The sequence below is a fragment of the Trichoderma aggressivum genome (assembly GCF_033847375.1).
Source record: "Trichoderma aggressivum f. europaeum strain CBS 100526 chromosome Unknown scaffold_006, whole genome shotgun sequence".
In the NCBI taxonomy this organism is placed as follows: Eukaryota; Fungi; Ascomycota; class Sordariomycetes; order Hypocreales; family Hypocreaceae; genus Trichoderma; species Trichoderma aggressivum.
The window spans coordinates 10,375-34,887 of record NW_026946372.1 but is presented as its reverse complement, the minus strand read 5'-3'; the positions used below and the strand labels follow the sequence as shown (position 1 = coordinate 34,887).

At 52.1% G+C, this 24,513-nt stretch overlaps 5 protein-coding genes across 5 annotated transcripts; 2 read left to right on the top strand and 3 right to left on the bottom strand.

The window, feature by feature from the left end:
- Nucleotides 1–1,079: 1,079 nt before the first annotated feature.
- Triagg1_2268 (uncharacterized protein) lies at nt 1,080–11,075 on the bottom strand (the record flags this gene model as incomplete). Its single annotated transcript, XM_062896430.1, has 3 exons — nt 1,080–10,626; nt 10,686–10,941; nt 11,045–11,075. 3 exons carry the CDS (start codon nt 11,073–11,075, stop codon nt 1,080–1,082), a joined length of 9,834 nt encoding a protein of 3,277 aa, XP_062758480.1.
- Nucleotides 11,076–11,469: 394 nt separating this feature from the next.
- Triagg1_2267 (uncharacterized protein) lies at nt 11,470–13,308 on the top strand (the record flags this gene model as incomplete). The annotated part of the gene is made up of 3 exons (XM_062896429.1): nt 11,470–11,561; nt 11,617–12,781; nt 12,841–13,308. 3 exons carry the CDS (start codon nt 11,470–11,472, stop codon nt 13,306–13,308), a joined length of 1,725 nt encoding a protein of 574 aa, XP_062758479.1.
- A 430-nt stretch (nt 13,309–13,738) lies between these two features.
- On the bottom strand, nt 13,739–16,338 carry Triagg1_2266 (CAZyme family GH92; the record flags this gene model as incomplete). The annotated part of the gene is made up of 5 exons (XM_062896428.1): nt 13,739–14,630; nt 14,683–15,062; nt 15,114–15,590; nt 15,661–16,182; nt 16,243–16,338. The coding sequence occupies 5 exons, from the start codon at nt 16,336–16,338 to the stop codon at nt 13,739–13,741; spliced, it is 2,367 nt and encodes a 788-aa protein (XP_062758478.1).
- Nucleotides 16,339–17,929: 1,591 nt separating this feature from the next.
- On the top strand, nt 17,930–20,245 carry Triagg1_2265 (uncharacterized protein; the record flags this gene model as incomplete). The annotated part of the gene is made up of 1 exon (XM_062896427.1): nt 17,930–20,245. The coding sequence occupies one exon, from the start codon at nt 17,930–17,932 to the stop codon at nt 20,243–20,245; it is 2,316 nt and encodes a 771-aa protein (XP_062758477.1).
- A 791-nt stretch (nt 20,246–21,036) lies between these two features.
- Triagg1_2264 (uncharacterized protein) lies at nt 21,037–24,259 on the bottom strand (the record flags this gene model as incomplete). The annotated part of the gene is made up of 3 exons (XM_062896426.1): nt 21,037–21,744; nt 21,817–23,894; nt 23,953–24,259. 3 exons carry the CDS (start codon nt 24,257–24,259, stop codon nt 21,037–21,039), a joined length of 3,093 nt encoding a protein of 1,030 aa, XP_062758476.1.
- Nucleotides 24,260–24,513: the final 254 nt, after the last annotated feature.

Genomic DNA, 24,513 nt, shown 5'->3' with positions numbered 1-24,513 from the left:
AAAATCCAGAAGTGGGCGTCATTGCTCAGGCCAGAACTGCTCCATCAGGGCTAGGGCCAACAGCTGCGAGTGGACGCCGCTAGGCCTGTAAGAGCTGCTTGTCAATCAGAAACTGGGAAAAACTGGATGCAAAATTGGCAAAAAAGGGAGGGAAAAAAGGAAAAAAAAAAAAGGGAAAAAAAAATATTCACAGGCTCAGAGTGGAGGGCAAGAAGCCCTCACGGTGATACGGCCTAAAGCCCGTCGTTCGATGGCCTGTGCTGGAAGCGGAAGCTGAGAAGAGACGAGAGGCCCAACGGGCTTATCAGCGCATTTGTGCACTGCCGTCGGCTTCAATTGACGCTGTTGCCGTGACAATTAGCCATTCTCTCAGCAGGTGGTATCAAAGTTAGTACCTATTACCTCTACAGTGTTGATATTCATGTACTTGACACAGCTATTAATCAGCACCAGTTACTCTCCTCAGCTGTTCCTCTCCATTGAACGAACTCCTTCTACCATACATCTACCTCCTAGACACTGCACCTTCTCGACCTCGTATTCCATCACCTGCATCTCCAACTCGCCACCAGCGTTTGTCATCCACCTCCTCCATCACCAGCCCCAAAAAGAAAAAAAAAGAAAAGAAAAAAAAAATCTCACACAAACTTGCAACAAATCGATCCGCAGCAAATGGAGGGGCTCAGAGGAGGGGCAGAGTGGGGCGCTGCATGCTCATGCTGTCAACCGTGACTCTCTGATTGGCCACTCTGCTCACACTGCCCAATCCGGAATGGTACGAGTACATTCTATCTCGTACCCAGAGGCTCCAATTTGGAGGCTTTGAAGCTTCTATCCCAAGCTCCAGTCATCTTCATAATGTATAAGTAACTAACATCAGCCTCATATTAATTAATTAATCACTACACACACAGCTAGCTACTGTATACGCAAAGTTTCCATTTTTTTCGCCTCACTCTTTCACATCCCACATCACTCACCGACCAACTCATTCATTCGAACAACTAACAACAAGGACATAAAACGCCATACTCCTTCGCTTTCAAACCTATTCAGCCAGATGACTCACGCCGACACCTCTAGGACGAACCCAAAATCCGCGAATATGCATCTTCCACCTCTCCCGCCAGCTCCAACAGCGACACAATGACAATCTGATGAGTCAAGTTGGGCAGCCTATCTCTGTGCAGTCCAATCCATTCCAGCGGTGGCGTAGCCTCTCCCATGTCTCTCAGCTGAGGCGTTTCGATAATGGGAGGCTCCAGCGCGAGATACTCATACTTGGACTGTGGCACATTCACCTCGGCCGTAATCTTTTGCTGCTCGCCGCCTTCACGCTGCCCTTCTTCAGCTTCCGGCACACCCGTGATCTTGACTGCCGTCAGGGGCAGCTGCCGGCCCCACGTCTCTTCCAGCGACTTGTTGTGCTTCGCCCACATGCCCCGGATGTAGCTGATGCGGGAGTAGTTCCAGCCAACCTCGACTTTGCCTTCAAAGGCGCTCTTGAATAGGTAGTCGATGTGGTTGCTGTTCGGCGCTTGCCATGTCTGCATCGCCGCTTCGACTCTCGGTACCTTGAGGATTGTACCACCCCGCGATCCCGTAGACCGCTGCACCACGTCTTCCACAGACATTTCGCTCAGCGTCTTGGGAGCCTCAATGTTCCTAACCCCTGCCAATCCAATCCGAAGCTGTCCCAGTGTCATCCTCAGGATGCTGTGTACTCGTCGTTGCTCAATGCTGGCGGCAAACCGCGCGTACGCGTTGAGCGCCTCCATCTTGAACACCTGGTGATCGTAAAACGTGTTGGGGAACACGCCCAGGTTAAGTGCCCGTAGTGTAACGACGACATCCGTGTCGAGCGAGATGGGTGACTTGGCCATGGTGTCGTCCTCCGGTAGCTTGGGAACCCTCGTCGGAGCAGAGACCGATGGACGTGCCGCCGTAGATTTTCGTCTCATAAACTTTTCAATTTCCTTGAGCGACAACTCAAAATTCTCTCTTCTCTCCTGCATAAGCTTCTGCACAGCCTGATAGAGCGCGACGGCTTGAGCGGCTGACGTCGCTGTGCCGAATATCTGCACGGCATCGCCATCAAAGATCGCCACGAGCCGGTCTCCACGCCCATCACCGCTCTCTCTCACATTGTACATCATAAACTCCAACGAGGTAATGTCTGCAATCAAAAAGGCCTGATAGTCAAATGCGGCCTTGACACGTAGCTCGTTGAATGCGATGGAGGCTTGTACGAGGGGTGTTTCGTTGAGCGCTTCTTCTCGCTTCGGCCAATGAATCGAGGTTCGCAGTCGGAAGTGCCGCAAGGCAATGAAACCACTCAGGCGACCGGTACAGTCAATACCAATCTTGTCAAAGCCAAGACAGAGGTTTTGCTCCCAGTCTGACGTCTTCTTGGACGATACCCAAAAGTTATTGATCTCAAAGACGGACTTGCCTATCGCTTGCCCCATATCAACGCTGACATCAAGGGCCGCGATAGATATAGTCGCCGTCCAGGGGAAGGCTGCCGTGGCAGCCACCTGCTGATATCTCTGAACCAAGTGTCCCTGCGATGTCTCCGTAACTAGCTTTGGAACTGGTGCTGTGGAGTCTGCACTTCTCAGGTCCTTTGGATACCAGATTTCACGGAACAGTAAAAAGTCTTGCACTTGCTTGGCGTTGATGGAAACCTTCATGGGGCTCACACTTAGGATGGCCGAAACACCGCTTGTGCCGCTGACGTGCTTGCTGTTCATGAATGACAGAGTGACTGTGTCGACTTCGAAACTTGCAGTCGACTCTCTTGAGTATACGTGCTGTACTGAAGCTTGTGGCTTGTAAAGAACGCCGGATATGGCAAAGAAATTGCCGTGCTCTTGCGAAGAGACCGTGTTGAGCGTAAAGTAGACACTTTCAAAGCTTGTCGTGGCGGCAACACGGGCTATTGGCTGACAGCTTAGCGAAAACTCTTGTCGGCAAATACGCAGGCCCAGATTCAGCTTGACGCGACCCAGTACCGCACTGGGGTCTGTGGTGAGGATGTTATCCTCATCACCAGACTTCTCAGGCTTCAGTTTCGGCGGCTCGAGCTTCAGGGCCGGTTCGTTGTCAGTGTCTTTCCTCACGACTTCCTTTACGCTCGCCACGATATCCATGATGAGCGGAACAACTGAGGGGTACAGAATATTGCTCGAAGCATCGATCTTGACCTCGCCGGACAATGCAGGGTCATTCTTGCCGTTATCCCGATATTCTGCCTTCCATGCAAGCCCAGGACTGCGTAGGACCGCGCCGCTTCCTGTATCGTCCGTAGTGAACTGGCCATATTTCCCTGCCAGTGATGGGCGGTCGTTTCGTAACGGTCGAGCAGAACCCTTCGCACTTGAGACATAAACAACAGCGCCTGCAAAATCAGCGTCGACGAGCAAGCTCTCAAGTCGCTTGTTACCAAAGATGCTCCGTGAGTTCTCTGTCCTTGGTGCAGTCGCAGGCTTCTTGCCGGCGGCGGTATTGTTATTGTTCTGCGCCGCCTCTATATTCCACTGCACTGACGCCCGTCGCACATTCTTTGCTGATAACGATATTGATTCAACCAAGTTGGCAGCAGGCACGATAAACGCTGACGTCAACCTCAAATCCAACGATGCGCCCACGGCTTGGAATGCTAGACGACGAGCGTCTAGGGTGGAAAAGTAGGCAATGTTGAAAATGATTTGCGGGAGAAGCGCAGAGTGCACAGATCTGATGTTCCGGTCTTGCCCAGGCGGTACGGTCTGCAGCTGAAAGTCTTCTATAGCCAGTCGCGCGGACCGCTTCGTCCTCGTACCGAATTCAATGAGCCTGATGGACAGCACCAGGTCCTCTTCATCGCTTTCCTGATGGCCACTTTCGTCCGCGACGTTCCAGGAAGCGCGGATGTTGCGTAGCTCAAAGCGATATACAACCGATCCCAAGATCGAGTCGAGGATATCCGTATACTCTGGTAGTACCTCATCATCGTTGATGGAGATGCGAGGCTTCGACTGTCTAAGTTTCCTTAGGTAGTCTAGTTCTCGCGATGTATCCAGGTCCTTGATCTTTGTTCCGAGGTAGCCCAGCACATCAACAGCCGTAGAGGTCGTCTCCGGTGACATATTTACGTCAAAGTCATCGCTCCTGAAGTTGAACGACCACTCATCCTTGCCATCATCTCCAGGGCTAGAGCTGGCTGATACTGTAAAGCTGGCACCAAAGTTTCCGCATGACCTCATGTTACCCTCAGTTCCCCTTGCAATGTCAAATCCAACGTGCCTGAGGTTCAGATGGACTTCCGGATACTTGAGAATAGGACCGTGAATTTCATGGCGATTGGACGCCTGTAGATATGCTTTATCCATAGAAAAGAGAACGTGGGCAATCGCCTCAGTATCAGACTTCAGCGACGTCTTGGCAGCAACTTGCAGTCCAGCGAAAGCAAGATGGACGGCGTACACGAGATTCGAGCTTGGCTTTTCGACCTCTTTTGTCTCGCTGGGTCCAAAGATGTCTTCTACATGTTCCTGTATGGACTTGGCTTGCTGTTGCACCTCCTCAATGGCGGTGGAAATCTGGGGTCGGTTCAGCGCTGTGAGAAGGTTATATATTGCCGATGCATCGAGGCGCGTTACTTCCACAGAGCAGAGTATGTTTAATATGTTTTCCCCCTTTTGTCCTTGGCTCATTGTGACGCGTCCATTGGTAGGCGGCAATTGTAACAGAGATATAGTGCGAGAGTCATTCTTGACATTAATCTGCATCTCATGGGAGTTCTCCTTGATGTCAAAGTCAAAGATAATTTCTTTGGAGGAGTTGGCTGCACACGCTGCCCGCGCCACGACACCAGAGATTTGATACGTTAGAGTCGGAACCAGAGGCAGTCTAATTTCGTAAGCATCCAAGAATGTGGCAATATTAATCCTAAAGCTCGGCGGGCGATTGGCCTTCTCCACGGGCGATTGCGGACTTGGTGAGTCTGGAAGCTGTGTCTTCAAGCGGTAGAGTTGGGCAATTTCATCTCTGAAGAGAAGATCGAGAACTTCCATGAGGCCGATAGGATCTTGCTTTACGGCAAGAGTCAAGTTCCGGCTACTGGCCGTCGCTTTGACCTTGTGCGCTGCCGCTTCATCGGCCGATCGCAGTTCATGGGAGACACACAGACTGGGCTTTGAGAATTGGGACCTGCCGAGCGTATGTGAATGACTCTTCAGCGAAGAAGTGACAGCCTCGCAGTTGATCATCAGACTCGTGAGGGTTGCGCCATCAGTCGTATCAAATGTCAGCAGAGATGCCTTCAGTCCATCACCCAGAGTCATTGCACTCAGGTTGACGGTTTCAAGCTCAATGGATCCCTTGATTAGCTCAAGAGCAATGTGAAAGGCAGATGATGACTTCTTTAGCGGTTTCGCGGGGTCCGAAATTATCTTCTGGACAGAAGATGGCGGTGGTGGGCCTTGACTCTGGCTTCTGTTGTATAATCGCAAGATGTCGTCTGCCAGAACACACAGTTCCCAGTTCAAGTTGATCGAGGCATTACCGCAGCATATATTCAACACCGTTACGGGAATCGTCCCTAAAACGGCGGTAGTAGGGTCTCCCAGCTTTCTCTCAACCCTTGCACTGAGGTCTACAAACCCAATTTTGTTTTCCTTTGGTCCTGGATCGAGTACCAGGCAGATCCTACCAAGCTTGCAGGCACCAAGGAGAGGGTATAGTTCTTCATCTTTTCCATCATTTGGTTGAGTATCGCCGAAGATTTTCTTTAATAGGAGAGTATTTGAAACATTTCCCAAGTCCCAGTTTCTCCACTTCTCAAAGGAGCTCACTACACGTTGAGCTGCATCGGGTGGGAGAGCCGGCGATTGACCCCAGCATTCTTGTACCAGGTGGGATTTCTCTATTTCGTTTTTGGTATCCCAAATCTGACGGAGTCGTGTTATCATCTTCCAGGAATCAACCGTCCTCAAATGTTGGGGTGCAGATCTAAGAGCTGCCGAAGGCCTGATGAGGAAAGCAGGGTCATTTGTCGCCTCTCCCACCTGCAAGAGACGCAGAACAAAGTATTTGACGCAGGTCGAGTGGTGTTCATTAACCTCGGTTAGCAGCCGCTCTAATTCTGAAGCGACAATTCCCGTGCGATGGATCAAAGAAGCAAGGTATTCGATCTTGCCGGATGCAGTCCTTCCAGCGATTGAACCAATATCGGCGTCAAAATATGTGATCTCTTTGGCTCCCAAAGAGACTCTAACGCCGTCTACTTGCAGCACCACAGCTGCTTGCGGTTTGTGGACGGATGAAAGGCGCTCTGAGGCAGACATCTCAGCGGAGCCTAGACGCAGATCTAGCGACGTCCTGGAATTGACGACATCCCGCTCTTTTGTAGTTCGAGTCACAAGAGAGACTTTGGATATTGTCAAGTCATATTGATCCAGCTCTTCCTCGGACGGATCTGGAGAGTCTAGTGTTGATGAGTTGAGAAACCGGACATTGATTCTAGGCACCTTGACCATTATATCAGTCATTTCCCCGCTAATATTTGCCTCCTTTTTAGACTTGAAAATATCTGTTATGGTGCTTGATTGGAGAGAATCCAGTACATCTTCGGGCTCAGTTGGCTGTAGGGCGGCCAGCAGAATAGTTGCATGACGCACAGCTTCAGGCGTAACAAAGGCACTTATTCCAGAGGGGAACTCGATAATGGTGCTTGACTGTGCGTGGTCTTCACTCAGATCAGCGGGATCAATATCGTTCAGGTCCGTCTTCAGTCGATTAAAAAAGTCCATATCTTCACGTTCAATAGGTGGGAAAGTCGCGTCTCGAGAATCTGGTCTGACGCCTTCTAGGGGGAAGTTTGGCGTAAAATACTGGCTCGAGAAAGCAATGGCCGACTGCTCAGGGTTCTCATGTGCTGAAAAATCGCCAACGGTACTGTAGAAGGAAGACCGTCTACCTGGAGAAACAGACTGCTCGCCCTTCTCAAACTCGGAGCGAGAACCTCTCATAGCTGCAGATCGTATTGACAAACTGTCGCCAAATTTCGACGGTCTACGCATGGTGCGTGGACTGTTGAGACGAAAACTGCTACTACTCGAAGTACTGGCAAAGGAGACAAACGACTTTTGTCGAGTCACCCTCCGCGAGCGGGAGCTCATTGTACTCGGAGCCGAGACCTTATCGTACTCGGCTTCACCGAGTGGAGGGGGAGGAGGTGGCATGCACTGCGCAGGAGGGTCGACCTGCTCGGGGATATAATCGCCTCCGGTACCAGGAAGGATTAAGAATGGGGTTCGGTCTGTTCGCTGATCCTCGCGATAGATGAGATCTTGCTGGATTTTGCGCTCTTCCGTGAAGTGGAATTTCCTTCCAACGGTCGCAAGTCGAACATCGGTCCTCAGATATGCTTGGGTTTCAACAGGGTGCTGCGGACGCGCCTTGTGTCTTGCCGCTGACTCTGCATTTATACATGAGAACTGAACATTTGGTATGAGCACATTTGCCCGCTTAGAATAATGGGAACGGGCCCAGTCATTGCTATTGACGTCGATAGTGTCGGTGGAGAAGCAGAAAACGCTCTCTTCAACGTGTATCCAAAGGCGGACTGACTGGACGGCAAGACGGACAAATGTCACATCGTAGAAGATGAGAGAGGAATAAGGGACAAGGGCGTTCTCCACGTCATCAAATGTGAATCCAAACGCTGGTCCTGCTTTGGTTAAAGCCGCCAAAAAATCGGGTGTGCATTCTCCGGCAACAGTGCCAACAGAAACATCCCAGTTACAAAGGTACGTTGGCTCTGATGGAGGCAGGCCAAATGTGCGGTGGCCATATACCCGAATGCCATCAATAAACAGCTGCGTGCTGGAGGATGACATACTGGGAGAATCCAAATCGCTATCAGAGCTGCCCAAGGACAAACTCAAGGGGCTTAGATCAAGTTCCATATCCATATAGTAGTTTGTGAAGCGCAGATCCAGAGATAACGAGGCCAGTTCGCCTTGCAAATAGCGCTTAGCAGAGTAAATATTAGTCGGGACCAGTAGGCGAGGGTCGTCCACTCTAATGGCTAAAATGACATCCATATCATTCGACTTTTTAGGAGGGGGGCGAATAGCCACCATCTCAGCGTCCGGATTCTGTATCTTAGCCTGCAGTTGCTCCTGATATTCATCTTGAGTTTTGAAATGGACATGCTCTCCGAAGTAATTATCCTTGAGTACCATGACGTATCGGACCAAGAATCCGAAGAGGTAAAGGCATGGTGATTGTGCGTGGATGTTCAAGACCAAAGTGTCCGTGTTGGCAGGAGAAGTCGTGGCGTTGTATTGATAGCTTCCATTAACCCCCAAGCCCTCAATATGTCCCAGGTCTTTGGATTTCACAAAAGTCGCTTGGGTACTGGACTGAGAGGCATGAAGTGCCAAGTCAAGAGTGTCCGCTCGGACGTCAAAAGGAATACTGTTTGTGCTCGGTCGAAACTTGTCAAGTGGTATACAAGTTTCGGCTTTCAGTTCCGGACTAGACAGAATAATAAATGAATTATCGTCCATTGCAGTCGCTTTGTCGATGATGTTCCCATCGTTGACGTTGAGGAATATTTTGACATTTTGCAGGCTGAGGTGAAGGTGATACAGAAAAGGTGTGAAGACGAGGTATTCAGCGGGAGGCCCTGCCGCCCAGTCGTCAACCAAATCAACAATCAGAAAGATGTGATCTCGCAAGAGATACATATCCATGCCATCAAAGGTCAGGTTGAAATGCCAATTACGTAGCGTGTTCCACGAGAGAGGAGTTGATAGATCGCATGAGACTTTCAGAGCACCAGATCGCCAGAGTACATCGTGATTGACACTGCTCCGCAGCTCAGAAGTCGGCAAGTGAATGTTGCACTTGTTTTTATACCCAGCCGAATTCGCAACCATGTCCATGTAATACCTGATGGTGGAGTTTTGAGGAAGCTTGAATTCGAGCCATCCGGCAGGGCGAGGCTGGACTGCTTCGCTTTTGGAATTCTTCTTGCCCCTGGGCCGATGCTTGCGCGTATTGCGAGTCGTATCCTGCTTAACCATGTGCTCTTTGCCACGCCAACGCCAATTCTTGGACTCTTCCCTTATAGGGATGCGCAACGTGACTGTGTCTTCCAATTCTACCAGCAGGTCAAACTGGGTAGGTACTCTCCATGCGCCAACTGGAAGAGGCCCGGTAGCACTGCCATCTTTAGACAAGGAGGGCACAAAAACACGTTGTAGATCAGCCCTTTGCCTATCGGCCCACGGCCCATAATTCATTGTTCCCCCTTTCACCGACAACTGCACTCCCCAGGCCGGTGGTTCAGATCCGTTGATGTTCAAGGACGGGTCCAATTGCCTTTGGCGATGAGCTTCTTCAGTGACCTTGCTGACGGCATCCCAGAATATAGTCAACTGGCATAAAGGGCTATCAAGAATGGTCGAAACAGCAGCATACTCAACGGGGGCCCAGCGAGTCTTATCATCTATGTCCTGATCGTCAAGATACCGTGATAGACCCTGCCATTGGACAACTCCAGGGACGTGAGTCGGCACAACTCCCCCGCCAGCTCGGGCGTCGCTTGAGAATGACTCGACAGACCTCCGCCAGTACGGCACCAAGTTTCGCAGGGAACTAAGCGCCTTGCGCCTTTGCTGGCGGAAATACGACTTCCTTGGGACATGCTGTGGTTCTTGAGGCACGCTGTCCCGTTCTCGTTTAGCACGTGTTGCCTGGTCTTCCTTATAGTCCAGGTTGTCCAGCATTTCCATCACGGGATGCTCCAATTCGAACTTGAATACTTGTCGATACTGGTCGACAGTCTTTGTCTCTGTAGCATCGACATCTCCAGAGAGGGTATCGGCTTTCACGATAAGAATTGCCTTTGTATTGTCATTTCCGAACACTGCTGCGGCTTTCTCGCATTCTATTTGGATAGGAAATAGTTTGAGGATAAAGGGCAGCTCTTCGTTTTTGTCTTGTTCGCTTTCGTCGCTACTATCGCTATTCGAGCCAGTGCTAGGTCGACTTGCGTTTCCATTCAGCGGCCCGTTGCCCTTCTCCCGAGACATGGGAGCTCGTTCGGAGGAGTCCTCATGGGTCGTATTTCGCGATCGCAAGCCTGCGTCGCCCTTTTCATCAAACGCCCCGGTGCTTGAGCTTGCGCCAGATGAAGTTGGGTCGATGATACCGGCGAGAACCGAGTCGTATGCCGGGCTGCGGTTGTAGACAAACCACTCAAGACCGACAAGATTTACGTTTATGCGGCATGGCAAATTGGAATTCTTTTCTCTTGCCGATGCCACATTGTCCTCCGCTTTCGACACGAATATGTCGGCCTCTCTTACACGGCGCAACCAATATCGCCATGTGATGTCTCCATGCTGTACCAAAAACGATTCGTTGGAACCGTGATATCGCAAGCCCATAAAAAATATTCGCCCGGCTAAAAGAGAGACCTGAAGCGCCTGGATGTCAAGATATATGCGGTATCGATGCCAAGTCCAGGTCCTAATGCCATAGGACACGATGGAGCCAAACACTCGGTTGAAGTAGAGCAGGAAGAATATGGCGAGGATCGCGGACAAAATGATGAAGATGAGAAACTCACTGGATGGAGACACTGATTAGTTTCACAACCGGGTACGTCCATGGCCAGTGTAACTCACTAATTGAAGCCCGGCCGCGGCTGGCCAGGTCCGATATCCGGGATCACCAGACGTTCCATCTCGACGACACCTTCGCAGAGCTTCCCCACGCCCGCCGGAGATCCAATAGCATTGTCCGTGGCCGCCGCTGTCCGAATGTCGGGGGTTATCGCGAGAGGCGGCGGTTGATGCTCAATGCCGGGGAAATGCTCTTCTGCATGGCTCCGAAGCTGCGGTATAGAGGCGGTGCGCTTCGACAAGGCGCTTCGAGGCTCTGCTGTGGGTGATGGAAGATCAGATCAACTGGATGGAGTTCAAGGTCCAGGTGGAATTGGGATGGGCATCCACTGCGGTTACCCCCTACGGAGCACTGGAGCTACCCGCTAAATTGCCCTTTTCAGCAGGGACCATCCACTAGCGGCCAGTGGAGCTTTAATGCACGAGCTACTGTAAGCACGCAGCACATGCTCGGTACATCATCTGGATGTATTTCCGCGCCACGCGCTGGTGGGCGGGTACATCCCCCGGGTCCAAGCTCCGGCCGCGACGCCTGGTTTGGGGGAGGCCATGACCAGTCGATCTGATCTTGTGAGCTTCGTCACACCTCGTCTTTTCTTCCTCCTCCATAGCCACGGAGCTTGTCTTGATCGCTCCGAGTGCTGTGTGTTGTGCCTCGACAGCAAACTTCAGACTTTGGTTAAATCCAGCTCAGCAAAGCCATGAGCTAATCTCCAGCTCTTCTCTCCTCCCAGCGCTTTATCCAGAGTCTCTCCCCCGATCTCTAGAGGGTCGCGTCGTGGCCATCATGCCTGATCATGGCACCGGCCAGAAGTTCACCACCGCCACCACCATAGTAGCAGGTGTCGCTTCTATAGTAGCTACGGTGCTATCGGTGATGTAAGCCATCTGTGCTCTTCTCCTGGCCGCGCAGCTTGCTGACCAGCCTCGACAGCTCAATATTACTCCAAGCAAAGAACTATCGCAAGCCGCTGCTGCAGCGCTATGTCGTCCGCATTCTCCTCATGGTGCCCATCTACTCGATCGCGTCGTGGACGAGCATGGTTTCCTTAAAGGCCGCCTCCTTCGTGGACCCGATCCGAGACATCTACGAAGCGTTTACCATCTACACCTTCTTCCAGCTTCTTATCAACTACATGGGTGGAGAGCGAGCAGTCATCATCAACACCCACGGTCGGGCGCCAGTCCATCATCTGTGGCCCATGAACCATTTACTGCCCAAGGTGGATATCTCAGACCCGTATACCTTCTTGGCCATCAAGCGGGGCATCCTTCAGTATGCATGGCTCAAGCCCATCCTGGCTCTCGCAGCCATCATCATGAAGGCTACAGGTACCTATCAGGAGGGATACATTGGAGCTAAATCCGGCTATTTCTGGAGCGGTATCATCTACAACATCAGTGTCACAGTCAGTCTGTACTCTCTTGGACTGTTTTGGGTTTGCATGCACCGAGACCTGGTACCGTTTCGGCCGGTCCCCAAGTTCTTGTGTATCAAGCTTATCATCTTTGCTTCCTATTGGCAGGGATTCTTCCTATCGATTCTAGTTTGGCTCGACGTCATCCCTGATGACGTCCAAGGCTACACCCGCGACAACCTTGCTGCGGCTATCCAAGACGCTCTAATCTGCGTGGAAATGCCCATTTTCGCCGTCGCCCATTGGTATGCCTTTTCTTGGCATGATTTTGCCGACAACCGCATCCAGTCGGCCCGTATGCCACTCAACTATGCCTTCCGCGACGCATTTGGAGTCAAAGATCTCATTGAGGATTCCAAGGAGACGTTTAGGGGGGACAATTACGGGTACCGAATCTTCGACTCTGGAGACAGGATCATGGCGCATGAAGACTCCAGGTCAAGAACTGCTAGATTGAGAGAAGGGATGCGGTATGAACGCGGAGGCAAAGGGAAATACTGGATTCCCAAACCGGGCGAAGTGAATTCGACGTCGCCGTTGCTGGGCAATGGGTCGTCCAGTTCCACTCGCCCTGATCAGTTGAATGAGAATGCACATGGCACATTTGAGGAGCCTGAAATTGATGCCGATGACGAGCATCTGTACGACAACGCCCGGCAGCTCGAATTTGGGGATTGGAATGTAAGTTGTCAGTCCGTTTCCAAACTGTTCATATGCCCATGCTTACACTGCGCGAATAGTACCCAGTCATTACTGCGAGCGAGCCGCTCAGGGAGCGCTATGCCTCCTGGGCAAGCAACTCAGAAACCAGGCTCTACTCTTCACCATCTCACGCCCCTACACCGTCACGTAGCAACTCAGCCAATTCATTGCACCAACAGGACCAGCACACCGAATCAGAGCAGCCGCCGCCAGTGGTTGTTATCAAAAAGAAGAAGAAGGCAAAGAAGGCTGTACAGCGCACAGAACCCAGTCCATCTGATGCAAAATCTCATCAAGAAGACCAGAGCAGTGCTGGAGCAGCACCAAGCTACGATGGCAACCAGAGTCCCGCCATAGAAGAGGGCTACCCGTGGGCCTCTACTGAACACGACGACATACACGGTCACGTACATGACCACGTACACGATCACGATCACGACCATACACCCAGTTATCAAGTTGCAGACTCTGACGAATTCCGCAACGTTTGGGATGGCGATAAGTAAGCGCCTTTAGTTGGTTTTGTTTTGCTGCTGCTATGGAAAAAAGAAAAGAAAAATAACTGCTAGAAGAGTTTCAGATCTATGTGTCTACCCTGGACCAGACAGGCATAGCGAGGCGTTCTTTGGGTGTCGGAAATTAGGGAGGGGGGAAATACCAGATTTTTTTTCTTCTTCTTGATGTATGCGGATATGTACTCATTATATACCAGCCGCTATTCATTCAACTATCACTATTCAGCTTGCTCTTTTTGTTTTCAATTTTTCTCTTTCTGCGCCTCCTACCAGATGCGTGTTTTGCTCAATTATATGGACAAGAGAGGCATAGGTTAAAGCGTATAGCTACCAATTTTTCAATATACTACTGCTGCCTATGTACTATATCTATTTGATATTCCTCCTCCTCTTCTTTATTCTGTATTTACAACATCAAGACTTAGCTCGCCTTGGACATGTCAATCAATATCTTCCTCGCATTCGCCGCGCTCGCACTCCCAGGACTCGGCGGTGTCGGACCAGTCGTCCAGTTCGCGGGCGAGCTACCAAGCACAAAGTCGAGCGTTCCTCCGTTGGCAAAGATGTCGTACCAGCTCACCCAGCTCTTATTCCACGCCTTGCCGTTGACCTTGAGCGACTGAACATAGTACACATCTTCGCTGCCGCCGGTGGTGGTGATCTTGAGCGTTTTGCCACCGCCTAGGGAGATGGTCAGGTCGGTGAACCAGGGAGATCCGATGAGGAAGGTCGTCTGGCCCGTCATGGGATACAGGCCGATCATATTCCACAATAGCCACGACTCCATGGCTCCGGCGTCGCTGTTTCCGGGTAGGCCACCTGGCGTGGGCTTGTAGTACGATTTGGCGATGAAGCGACTTCGTTTGACGGCGAGGTCTTGTCTGTTGACGAAATTGTACAGATATGGAGTGGCGAAACTGGGCTCGTTTCCGGGATTGAAGATTGTGCTGCCAAAGGCGCTGTTGCCGGAGTAGACGCCGGGTTGGAAGGTCATCTCGAGGCGCTGCACAAAGGTATCTGCTCCGCCAGAGTACTGAACAATGGTGTCCAAGTCGTGGTGGGCATTGAAGGAGTATTCCCACGGGAGAGCCTGGTAGTAGTAATCTGCCCAGTAGCAGCCACCGCAGGAGATTGGATTTTGAGAGATGAAGCCGCTGGTGTTTCTCGGGCCAAGGAAGCCCGAGAATCCGAGAGCAGTCATGTTAGTGTTCCAATGATTACGCCAATTGTGTGATCTGCTGAGATATTTTTGAAAGTCATTCTGAAGTCCAAGGCCGTTGGCAACGGTAGCCAACGAAAAGTCATTAACCGAGCTGTCAGAGAAATTAGACACGCAGCTTGAATGCTATAAGCGGATTAACTTACTACTCAACAGCTCTGCTAACAGACCGTCCAAACGAAGGAGTGATGTAGCCATATTTCAGCCAATCCGACAGAGCACCTCTTCCCTCCTTGGTTGAGCCCGTAGGATCTCGTGGGTCCTTGTTGTTAGGTGGAACGACTTCAGCATTCTTCACCATGGAAGCGTAGGCGCCTTCCCAGTCGACTTTGCCACGGACACCCTTGACAAACGCATCGGCAAAGACGTTGTCGCTGTTGGAGCCTCCTTGGACGGCGCCATTCCAGAATGAAGAGCGAGCATCCGAAACATAGCCTTCATGGCGGTAAATGTCCACCATGGATCTGAGAAGCTCTTCATGGTATGCCGGCTGAAGGACGTGGAGTAGCGAAGTTGTGCATCGATGCTGTCAAGACGGTTAATCACAGTCCGTTTTCAATATGGTCGTGCAGCTTACAGTGTCCCAAAAGGTGAAGATATCATCGTAGTAAGGCTCACTAGAGGTCCAGAGAGGATTTTCTCCAGTCTTGTTTGTCGGGAGTAGATGCATGAAATACAGAGCTGAGTAAAGCTGGTTCAGCTTGGTGACGTTAGTTTCGGTTGTTGTCACCTTTTGTAAGACTTGAGAGTTCCAGGCATCTCGAGTTCCTTGGCGGACAGTCGCGAGACTGGTCCCCTGGGGAATCTCGGCTTTGACGTTGGCACAGGCTTGCGTCTCGGAGACGAACGAAACTCCAACCCTGGAGATGACAGATTGCTGCTGGAATGTGAGGAGGGCTCCGAGCCTTGCTGTTTGGGAGCTGTAGCTTGTCTTGTTGGAAAATTCAGACAAGGTTGACGAGTTTAGGCTCGTTCCAATGAATGTTTTGTAAGAAGCTGGAGCATCGAAATATCCACAGAAGTAAACCGTCCACGGGCCAGCTCTGTTCCATCCCTGCATTCATTTCAGCATAGCATTTCAGCATAGTGCTCAGAGCTGTCAAAAGGATACTATCTTGGCTTACATTATTGTAAGTTCCGTTGCCGGTATAATAATAATATCCGGGCTTGGTGTCTTGCTGGACATTAATGCCACCTCCTAAGAAATGCTGCTCCAGCCCTTGGCCACGGTAGGACGACAAGACATGAGACACGTCAACAAGCACATTGAGATCCTTGCCAACGCTAGGGAATGTGTACTGAAACATGCCAGCCTTGTTGGTAGCCGCCAATTCCAAGACAGTTCCAGAGCCAAGACTTGCTTTGTAGTAGCCAATCTCGGTAAAATCAGGTGCGGCACGAGTGTCATTGATGGCGTCGCTCAGAGGGTTCGCGACAGTTCCAACAACTGGCATCTGAGAAATGACGCCGTACTTCGGCGCGCCTCCAGTGCCGCTCTCATGGAGCATCGTGAAGCCCGTGAAGTTGCCATTGGAAAGATAGCCAGAGTAAGCATCGGTGCCCGAGTACAGATCAGGACCAAGCTTCACCATGCCCAGTGGTCGAGAAACACCGGGGAAAGTGTTTCCGCCATTGACAGTCCCCGTCTGTAGAGAGTCAGATTGGTTCAGTTGGAGGTGAGTTGCGTATTCGAATTGTTCACTTACACTGGTCAACACATAGCCAGCCAAGTCAGCGGAACGAATCGCAGCTGAGTTGACCAACGACGGGATCAAAGGTAATAATAATAATGAAGAATACATTGCGACTACGAATATGGACAGCCCAATAGAAGCACACAACATACTCGCAATAACGAGCCGCTGCGGCCGTCCATCCTACCAGACTTATATGCAACCCTCGGACCATGGATCCATGGATCCTACCCCCCTACTGAGACAAAGTGCCCAAGGGCGGAAAGCGGAAAGCAACACGGCGATGCATTTCTCCGCACGAGAAGCTGCAATGGCGTGGTTGCAACAGGCATCCCGAACACAGTCACGTTCCTGTTTTGTTGGATCATCGTAAGTGGGCGACGACTGAGAGACAACGTGGGATGTGCATGCCATGTGAATGGTCCAGAGGGGCAGGTTTGTGCTGGAATAGGCAAAACGCTAGTGGAAAAGGCCGGAGATCTGTGAGGAGAAGGGCAGTCGAGTGCCGATGTGGCACAACATGATTATCAGTTGAATCTTGAGATAATCGGGGAAAACATGCAGATGCGCGCTTTTACACAAGCAAGGGGGATGCCAGGTCGGGAGAAAGGACGCCGAGTCTCTGTCTCGGAGCATCCAAGACACGGCAATAAGTCGTACGAAGTAGTACTCATGCTGGAAATTAGATTTGGCGCCGCTTCGACAAAAGGGCATCAAAAGAGCACGCGCCACCCAGGATGAAGCCTGTAAGTGAGTGTACAAACGTGTCGCATGACTTGGGATGGCTCAACAGGTAGCATCACGACCAAGACTAACACTGCATGAGGTAGGATTCTCATCTCGAGGCACTTTTTTTGTTCTCGTGGTGTAGACCCTAAACAAGTTAGGCCCAGGAACGCCGTGTGAGTCGAGTCGAGTCGAGTCGAGTCGAGTCTTGGGGATGTTGTGAATCGTGATTTGCCCGCTTCGTCTGTTCTCGTCGGCGTCTCGGTGATCCATCTGATGGCATTCTTCAGTAGAAGCGGGGTGTATCGATTCCCAGTGCTTGAAACGAGCAGCATCAGACGAAAAAAACAACATCAAGCACCAACCAAGCAGAACCCACGAAGTACGGAGATATCTCGTGATTGGCTCTCTCTCTCTTCACATGCACTGCACACGCAGGCCAAACAGGCACAACAATGTGGGGGGTTGTTCTTCAGGGCTTGAGAATCGAAATCGTCGGATCGGAGAATTTCAGCCAATCTTGTCGCGTGGTCGGATTAACATACCGCCGGTAGCCTAACCTTAGCGGCGTGCACAAAAAAGCGGTCCCTCATAAACTATCCACACACAATGACAATATCATCCCACATCATCGCCGCTCCCAAATGCTGAGGCTCTGCACGCCCATATTGCGGACATGTAGGCGCGTGTTTGCCCTCAGAGTCCCTCTTTTTTTCCCTGCATACCGCTTGCCACCGACCAGGCGGTCTGAATATTTTGTCGATAACGCGGGCAGAATCCATTAGGCCCACGTCTGAACCCGTACTGCTGCTGTATTCCGCCTTTTCTGCCACCAGCCAGACAAAAGCATCGTCCGAGCTGCCTCGTCACGGAGAGCTTGGATTCACAGCCAACGGGCGGAATCGAGTCGCCAGGCCCTTTGTGCGCATCACACCGCGAGCCGGGCGCCCCCAATCGAGGCCCGTCGTGCGCAATGGGTCGCAAGCCGAATCCCCTCATCCTCGAGTATTTCGTCCGCGGGCCGAAGCTCAACGACAACAGCAACCGTTATCCGCACACGTGCAAGCAGTGCGGCGAGAACTTCCCCAAGGGCCGTATCGACAGCCTGACGACGCACATCACCAAGAAGTGCCCAGCCATCTCCGACTCGGACCGCATGCGAGCCTGCCTCGAGCTTCACGGCATCACCACCGCCAGAGCTGCCATCGACCGTCCTCAGGGCGGGGCCCAGGTCAATGGCCAGCCCACCGCCCAGCTCGCGCTGCCGCAGGGATGGAGTGCCCTCGAGACTCTCGCCGAGGCATCGCGCCAGGTCGATCTGAATGAAAACAATCGCGGCCAGAAGGCGTCCGAGACCCCTAATCCTGCTGCTGCTGCTGCTGCTATCAATGGCGGCGGCTTTGTGCCAGATCGTCTGGAGCTGCAGGAGCAATTCACATTGGAGAACCCTCCCGCTACCTATGACAGCCGTCCGCAGACAGGCACCAGCCTTAAGAAAGGCCTACAGCAGTCCCCTTCTCGCTCGACGCCGGGTGTGGGGGCTGACCTGGCAGCTTTTGCTGGCAACGCTGTCGTGCAGGTGCCGTCACCGACTCCTGAGCTTTCGCCAGAAGAACGTCTTCAGGCTCTCCTCCCCGCCAGCGAAACGTCGCCAGATCCATCCAACATCTCCGTCGCCGTTGCTGCCACGGCCCGCTTGAATCCGTCCTTTCTCGACCCCCAGCTTGTCAACACCGACATCCCACCGCCGACTTCATCACCTCCAACCGTAGAGGCGCAGGCACCCATCGATCCAGTGCCAACCTCCTTGCCCACCACTCTACCCACCTCCCTACCAACCACCCTCTCCGATACGAACGTTTCCCAGCCGTGGGGCGAAATGACATACTTGGCCACTACTACCCCTATTCCGTTGCTCACGGAGAATTCGCCAGCACTGCCTCTGATGAGCCGCGGTGGTGTTCGAATGGACACAAGCGACGGGCTCATCAACGGTAGAGCCCGTCACGCACGGTCGAGATTTACTCCTGCCAGACGCAAGGAGGTTCAAGAAGTCCGCAAGATAGGCGCTTGTATTCGATGCCGGATCCTGAGGAAAAACTGTGGCAAAGGAACGCCCTGCGATACGTGCCGCAAGGTTCTGGCACCCCGTGTCTGGAGGACTGGCTGTGTCCGCACTCGTCTACATGAACAGCTCGACCTATATGCTGCTGGCGTTCAGGTCGTCCTATCTCAAAACCGTATCAACCTCATCAAAGATCAGCTCAAGCTCACCAACGATGGAAGCTTGATTGAAGTATCCCACTTTCCAGAGGCAGGCAAAAAGATTGTCTTTGGAGCCCTGGTTTATCCACTGGAGCCAAGCGAAACACAGGCGGAGGCTCGTGGAGACAAGACCCCGTTTCACCAGGTCATCATGATTGACCAGGATTCGGAGGATATCCCGGCCAAGGCCGAGTCGTACATGCGCGATGTGCTGAATACCTTTATTGAGCGCGAGCCGTCAAAATTTATGAAAGTGACGCTCGAAGCTGCATGCAACCAGCTCTCAAAGGGAGAAGACGACCTTCTCAGGAAGGCCTTGGAGCTATGGGGTCTCGTCGAGAGCATCGACCGCGAACGGCAGTGGACGATCCTGGAGAAGCCAAGTACTGAGGGAGAAGAGCCGAGATGGATAAAAGAGGCACAAAACGAAAACGACGCAGACATTTACACCATGATCTGCATGCAGCTCAACGCCGCCGCTGAACGAAAGGCTAACAGCACCTCGAAAAGCCTGCTGAACCACATGGACAGGCTGCTCACTGACAGCAAGACAAAGGTCGGATTCAAGATTTACCTCACCGCCATCATCTTCCTCAACTGTGTGGAAAAGTCCACCTGGGCGTTCAAGGCTTGGGAGCAGGACCATCTCCGCCCGGGCTGGCCCCTTGAGCGAGACCCAAGTGTCTTCACCCAGCAGGGCGGCAGTTTAGCCGGGCTGCTGAAGATGCTCTTGTCTATTCGCAAGGCGCTGCCCCAAACCCTGAGGGGCCTGGATGGGAAATTGACAGTTCAAGACAAAGACCCGGAAATCACGGAATACTTTCAGACTCTTGATCTTGATTGTAAGCCCTCCTCCTCCTTCTCCAAGTCAACTCAAATTTTGCCGCTTCATATGCTAACCATACTACCTACAGTCGACACCATTGAAGCCCGCCAAAAGGCATCACAATTCTCCCCTGCCGACTCCCGTTCCCTCGAGCTGGCGTTTTGCTCCCACCTTTTACTTCCCAACCTCCCGGCCTAAAAAAAAACTTACGAGACATGAGACTACGACCTTGCGCAAACTTCTTCTTTTTCTTTTACCATTATTTTTCATCACTCTAATTACCAAAACAATCTGTGATTCTTCCATTTAGATGACTAAACTGACTTTTGCCTCACTGGCACAGAGAGGATTTCTTTACTTACTTTTTTTTGAGAGAAAAAAAAAGGAGAGGCGCGCTTTTTAGACTTGGTTGGCAGGTGGGAACAAAAAGTACAAAAGCACCACTTAGACGAAAACGCATTCACGATTACGGAGGAAACCAAAGGGGGCAAAAACTTCTACTTTACTTTTCCATTCCCTTTTTCTTTTGTCTCTGAAACAAAACTCTTTCGCATGAACTCGGCGTTTGTTTCTGGTCCTCCCCCCGCGGTTTTATATCGGGCTTTTACAAAAAGCGAGGCACAAAAAAAGCATGATAGATTTGGCCTGCTCGGATTACTTTTTTCTCTCTCCCTTTTGTATGGGTGGGGAGAGATTGTTTTCTTCTTTTTTTTTTCCTTTGTGTTTTATTTTTATTCAAAAATTACATAGAGCGATGGCGCAATACTGGCGTTTGCAAGACGCCCACGCGCGCTGATTTATCGAAACCATTTGAGGGCGGTTTAGCCACCGAGTTCACAATAAGGGGAGAACAATATGATATTAGACAACTTATACTCTTCCCCCTTCATATGCGTGAAATTTCCAACTCATCATTAATACTTGAACATCTCTACGATGTCTCCTATAACCTTTTATGCATCTACCCCCTATCCATGAACCCGAACCTTCTAGGTAGGCGACATGCTTCCACTATCCACCCTTGAAACGCCCTGCCCCGAGCGCTTCGGCTTCCTAAAGCAAGCGAATTGGTTCTTGCTCGCCTCCCTGAGCTTCTTGAGCACGTTGCGCATCTCAGGGAGTTCGTTCTGCAGCCGTGCGCGGGCATCGTTATCCGTGCGGCTGTCCAGCTCCTGGTAGATCTGGCCCTGCAGCTCCGAGGCCTTGTCGGTGGTGTAGTGGCTCAGCGTCTGGGCAATAAACTCGACGTCGAGTGTAGCTTGGATGAGGGCGCTGAGAGAATAGCGAGCGCGTTTGCGGAACGCATCCAGCAGCTGCAGAGACGTCTGCTCAAGCAGGAACGAAAGAACCTGAGGCGTAAGTGAGGCAGCCGTAGTGGAAACCTGGGAGTGGACGAGCACAAGAGTCAGAAGCGTCTCGTACACGTATGGCTTCGCTGTCTGAGGCCGTTCGCCCTGCGCTGGTGCCCAGTCATGGTCCGCGAGGCCAGAGTGGATGATTTCACGCAGCTTCTCAGTAGCCTGTTTAGTGTAGGACTGGAAGAGGCGAGCGTCGATTTGGCCGAGCACGTCCTTGATAGTCTTGGATTCATCCGTGAGCTTGACGGAAAATGCATTCTCAAACTGCGAGTTCAGGTTGGGGACTACTTGTGACCGTAGAGCCTGCAGGTTGCTCAGGGTAAGGAGCATTCGGACATTCTGGCGCCAGTGTTAGTTTGGGGACGAGATGGAAAAAAGAAAAGGGATAAAAAGGGGGCGTTCAAGACTTACTCGGTCTCCTGCATCAAGCGTACTCTTGCCCACCGACGACGCAGCAATGTTGGAGATGACCCCATCCTGACCAATAGACCATTCGTCTTCCGTCTTCTTGACTGATCGCTCTGCATTCTCCACCATGCCGCTCAAAGCCTTGTACAAGGTGGTTACATACTGACTCCGAACCATCTGGAGCAGCTTGGCCGGCGGCGGCAAGACAATGTCACCAGCACCTGGCTTCGACATGGCCTCGGAGATGTAGAGAATCTTCTGCATGCCGGTGAGAAGAGCACCCTCGAACGCGGCAAAGCTGGCAGGCATCCGAGTGACATCTCCAGACTCGGCGGACGGTAGCCAATCTTCTATGAACTTGATGTTCTCGGCGTCCCGGTTCCACGCAGCGCACAGGGCCGTCACGCATCGCTCCCTGGAGACACCCGTCAAGGCCTTCAGCTGCTCGAGGACTTGGCCATTTCCCGAACGAATGGGATCAATGGTGGCGAGGTCAGAGGCGCCTGAGCCGACCAGTGCCAGCATCCTGCAGAGGTAGTACACTCCGCTGATGGAATTCGACCAAGGAGGCCAAAACGCTAGCTTTTCCCACGGCTCGCCCTTCTTTGGCGACGATGGCGGCGGGTTATTCGGATCAAAGTTGAATCGAGGGTCGCGCGTAGAGGTTGGGCTCAGGGAATGGCCAAAGCCGCCAGCTGAGGCCGGTGAGTTGGGTGAGACGGGGAGCGGCGAGAAGACCACACTAAGATCTTCAGGGGGCAACCCGGCGAAGAACTCATGTACGTGTCCACGCAGCAACTCTACCAGCTCCACGATGCCCTTCTCAAGGTCCGTAACATTTTTGGGTGTCAGCTGGTGATGCCCCTGAGATTCATCATTGTAGCCCGTAGGTAGCGTCCTTTGTATTCTGCCTTCAATAAAGCCTTGCGCAGTCTGCCAGAATTCGAGGAGGTCTCCAAGAATGCCTTGAGGAGAGATGAGGCCGGTCAGAAAAGCAAGCATCTTCTCCCACAACTCAATGACATCCGCCGAATCGCCCGAAGTTGGTTTGCTGTCGATGCTCTGTCGGCCCAATGTACGTAGATGAGTGGCTACAACCTTGTTGGAAGGCTTCTCGCTACCCGCTAGCCTTCGGCGAAGCACTTCGATCTCGGCCTTTGTGTGCTCGGCTGTTGATTGAATCTTGGTCTTGAGGTACTCGTATCGACTCATTAGCCACACCCATATTGGATTCTCTTCGACACCAAGCTCCAGCAGCAGGGAAATCATGTCCATGTGCTGGTCTGGACCTCGGCCGACATGACTCTCGGATTTCGACAGTGTATGCAAGGTAGACAATCTCTTCCATGCATCCCGTTTGAAGCTTTGGATCTGGCGATCAACGTCATACCACACCCGGGCCGCAACCATGATCTGGTAGAGCTGGTCATCTTCTGGCATTTGGCGGTCAATGTACTTTGATGCTTCGCGCGCATCGTCGGCAAACTTCCTGGCGCGGTTGTATGCCTCGACCAAGGTCTCGTAGTCTTTCCTCTTGATGCAGTCGGATATTATGGTGCTCAGCTCCAGTGGATCTTTAAACTGTTGTACATATCTCTGAAAGGACCTCAGGTGTTCCTCCTTTTCTCGACCTCCTAGAGCTGGCCCCCACACATCTTCGGCTTTGGCAGAAACGTCCAGCAGGGGAACTTTGATACCCAAAACACCATATTCGCTCTCTTTAATCAAGGCGTTCTTCTTTCGAGAATCGGACGACATAGCCAAGGGATTATTCAGGCCAGCTCTGCCAGAACGCAAGCTCGTTCGACTGGAATGGCGACCATGGATGGAAGATCTGCCGGTGTTGGCCTCAGTCCCACGGTACTTCATTTCTTTATACACATTGTCTATCGTTGCCTTTGCCTTGACGAATCGTTCAAAGTTGCTCTCCACGAGAACCTTGAGGGAGGCCGACTTTTGATCGATTGACTGCGAGAGCGTATCCAAGCCCTCAAGCAACGTGCGCGTGTCGGCGTGAGCGTGTATCTGCGACAAGAACAGGGTCGGCGAAAAGGTAGTCGAGGACAGCATGAACCGGTTGCCTATCAAGATGCGATCAGCCCCTGCCGAGGTAGACTCGGGGTGGTAGGGTAGACTCACGAAGTCGCACGTCATCCTGTGCCGGGAGGCCAATTTCTCTCAGCGAGCGGACGACGCTATCTGTGGTGCCCAAGGGGTCTGGTTCATCCTTTAGAACGTGGTTGTTGGCAGCTCCTTTTCCCACCGCGGCCTTGCCATCGCCCGTGGCCGCCTCGAGGGCCTGGTATCGCGACTTTTGGCGGCTGTGCTTCTTCGTGCCGGCTTCGTCCCCGGAAGAGTCGTGGTCATCTTTCTCCGCAGGCCATTCCGAGGGGTACGAGGTGGGGAGCTGGTAGAATTCGAGGATTGTTCGCTCGTAATCGGACATGTTGTCTGTTGCGGCGTCGACGCAATCGCGGGGGAGGATGAAGCTCGCGAGCTTAGCTTGGGGACGGGATCAAGGATGACAGAACAAGCCCATGCATGCGGAGATGCAGATTGCTGGGGGAAGTCTTGAGGGAGTCGAGATGCGTGTTTGGTGAGTATTGCAAGGACCACTGCTTTGCTCGCAGCAATATCAGCTCCAGGATGCGAGCACGCAGCCGCTACCAAGATGAGATGGGATGCAAGATCATGTAGGTA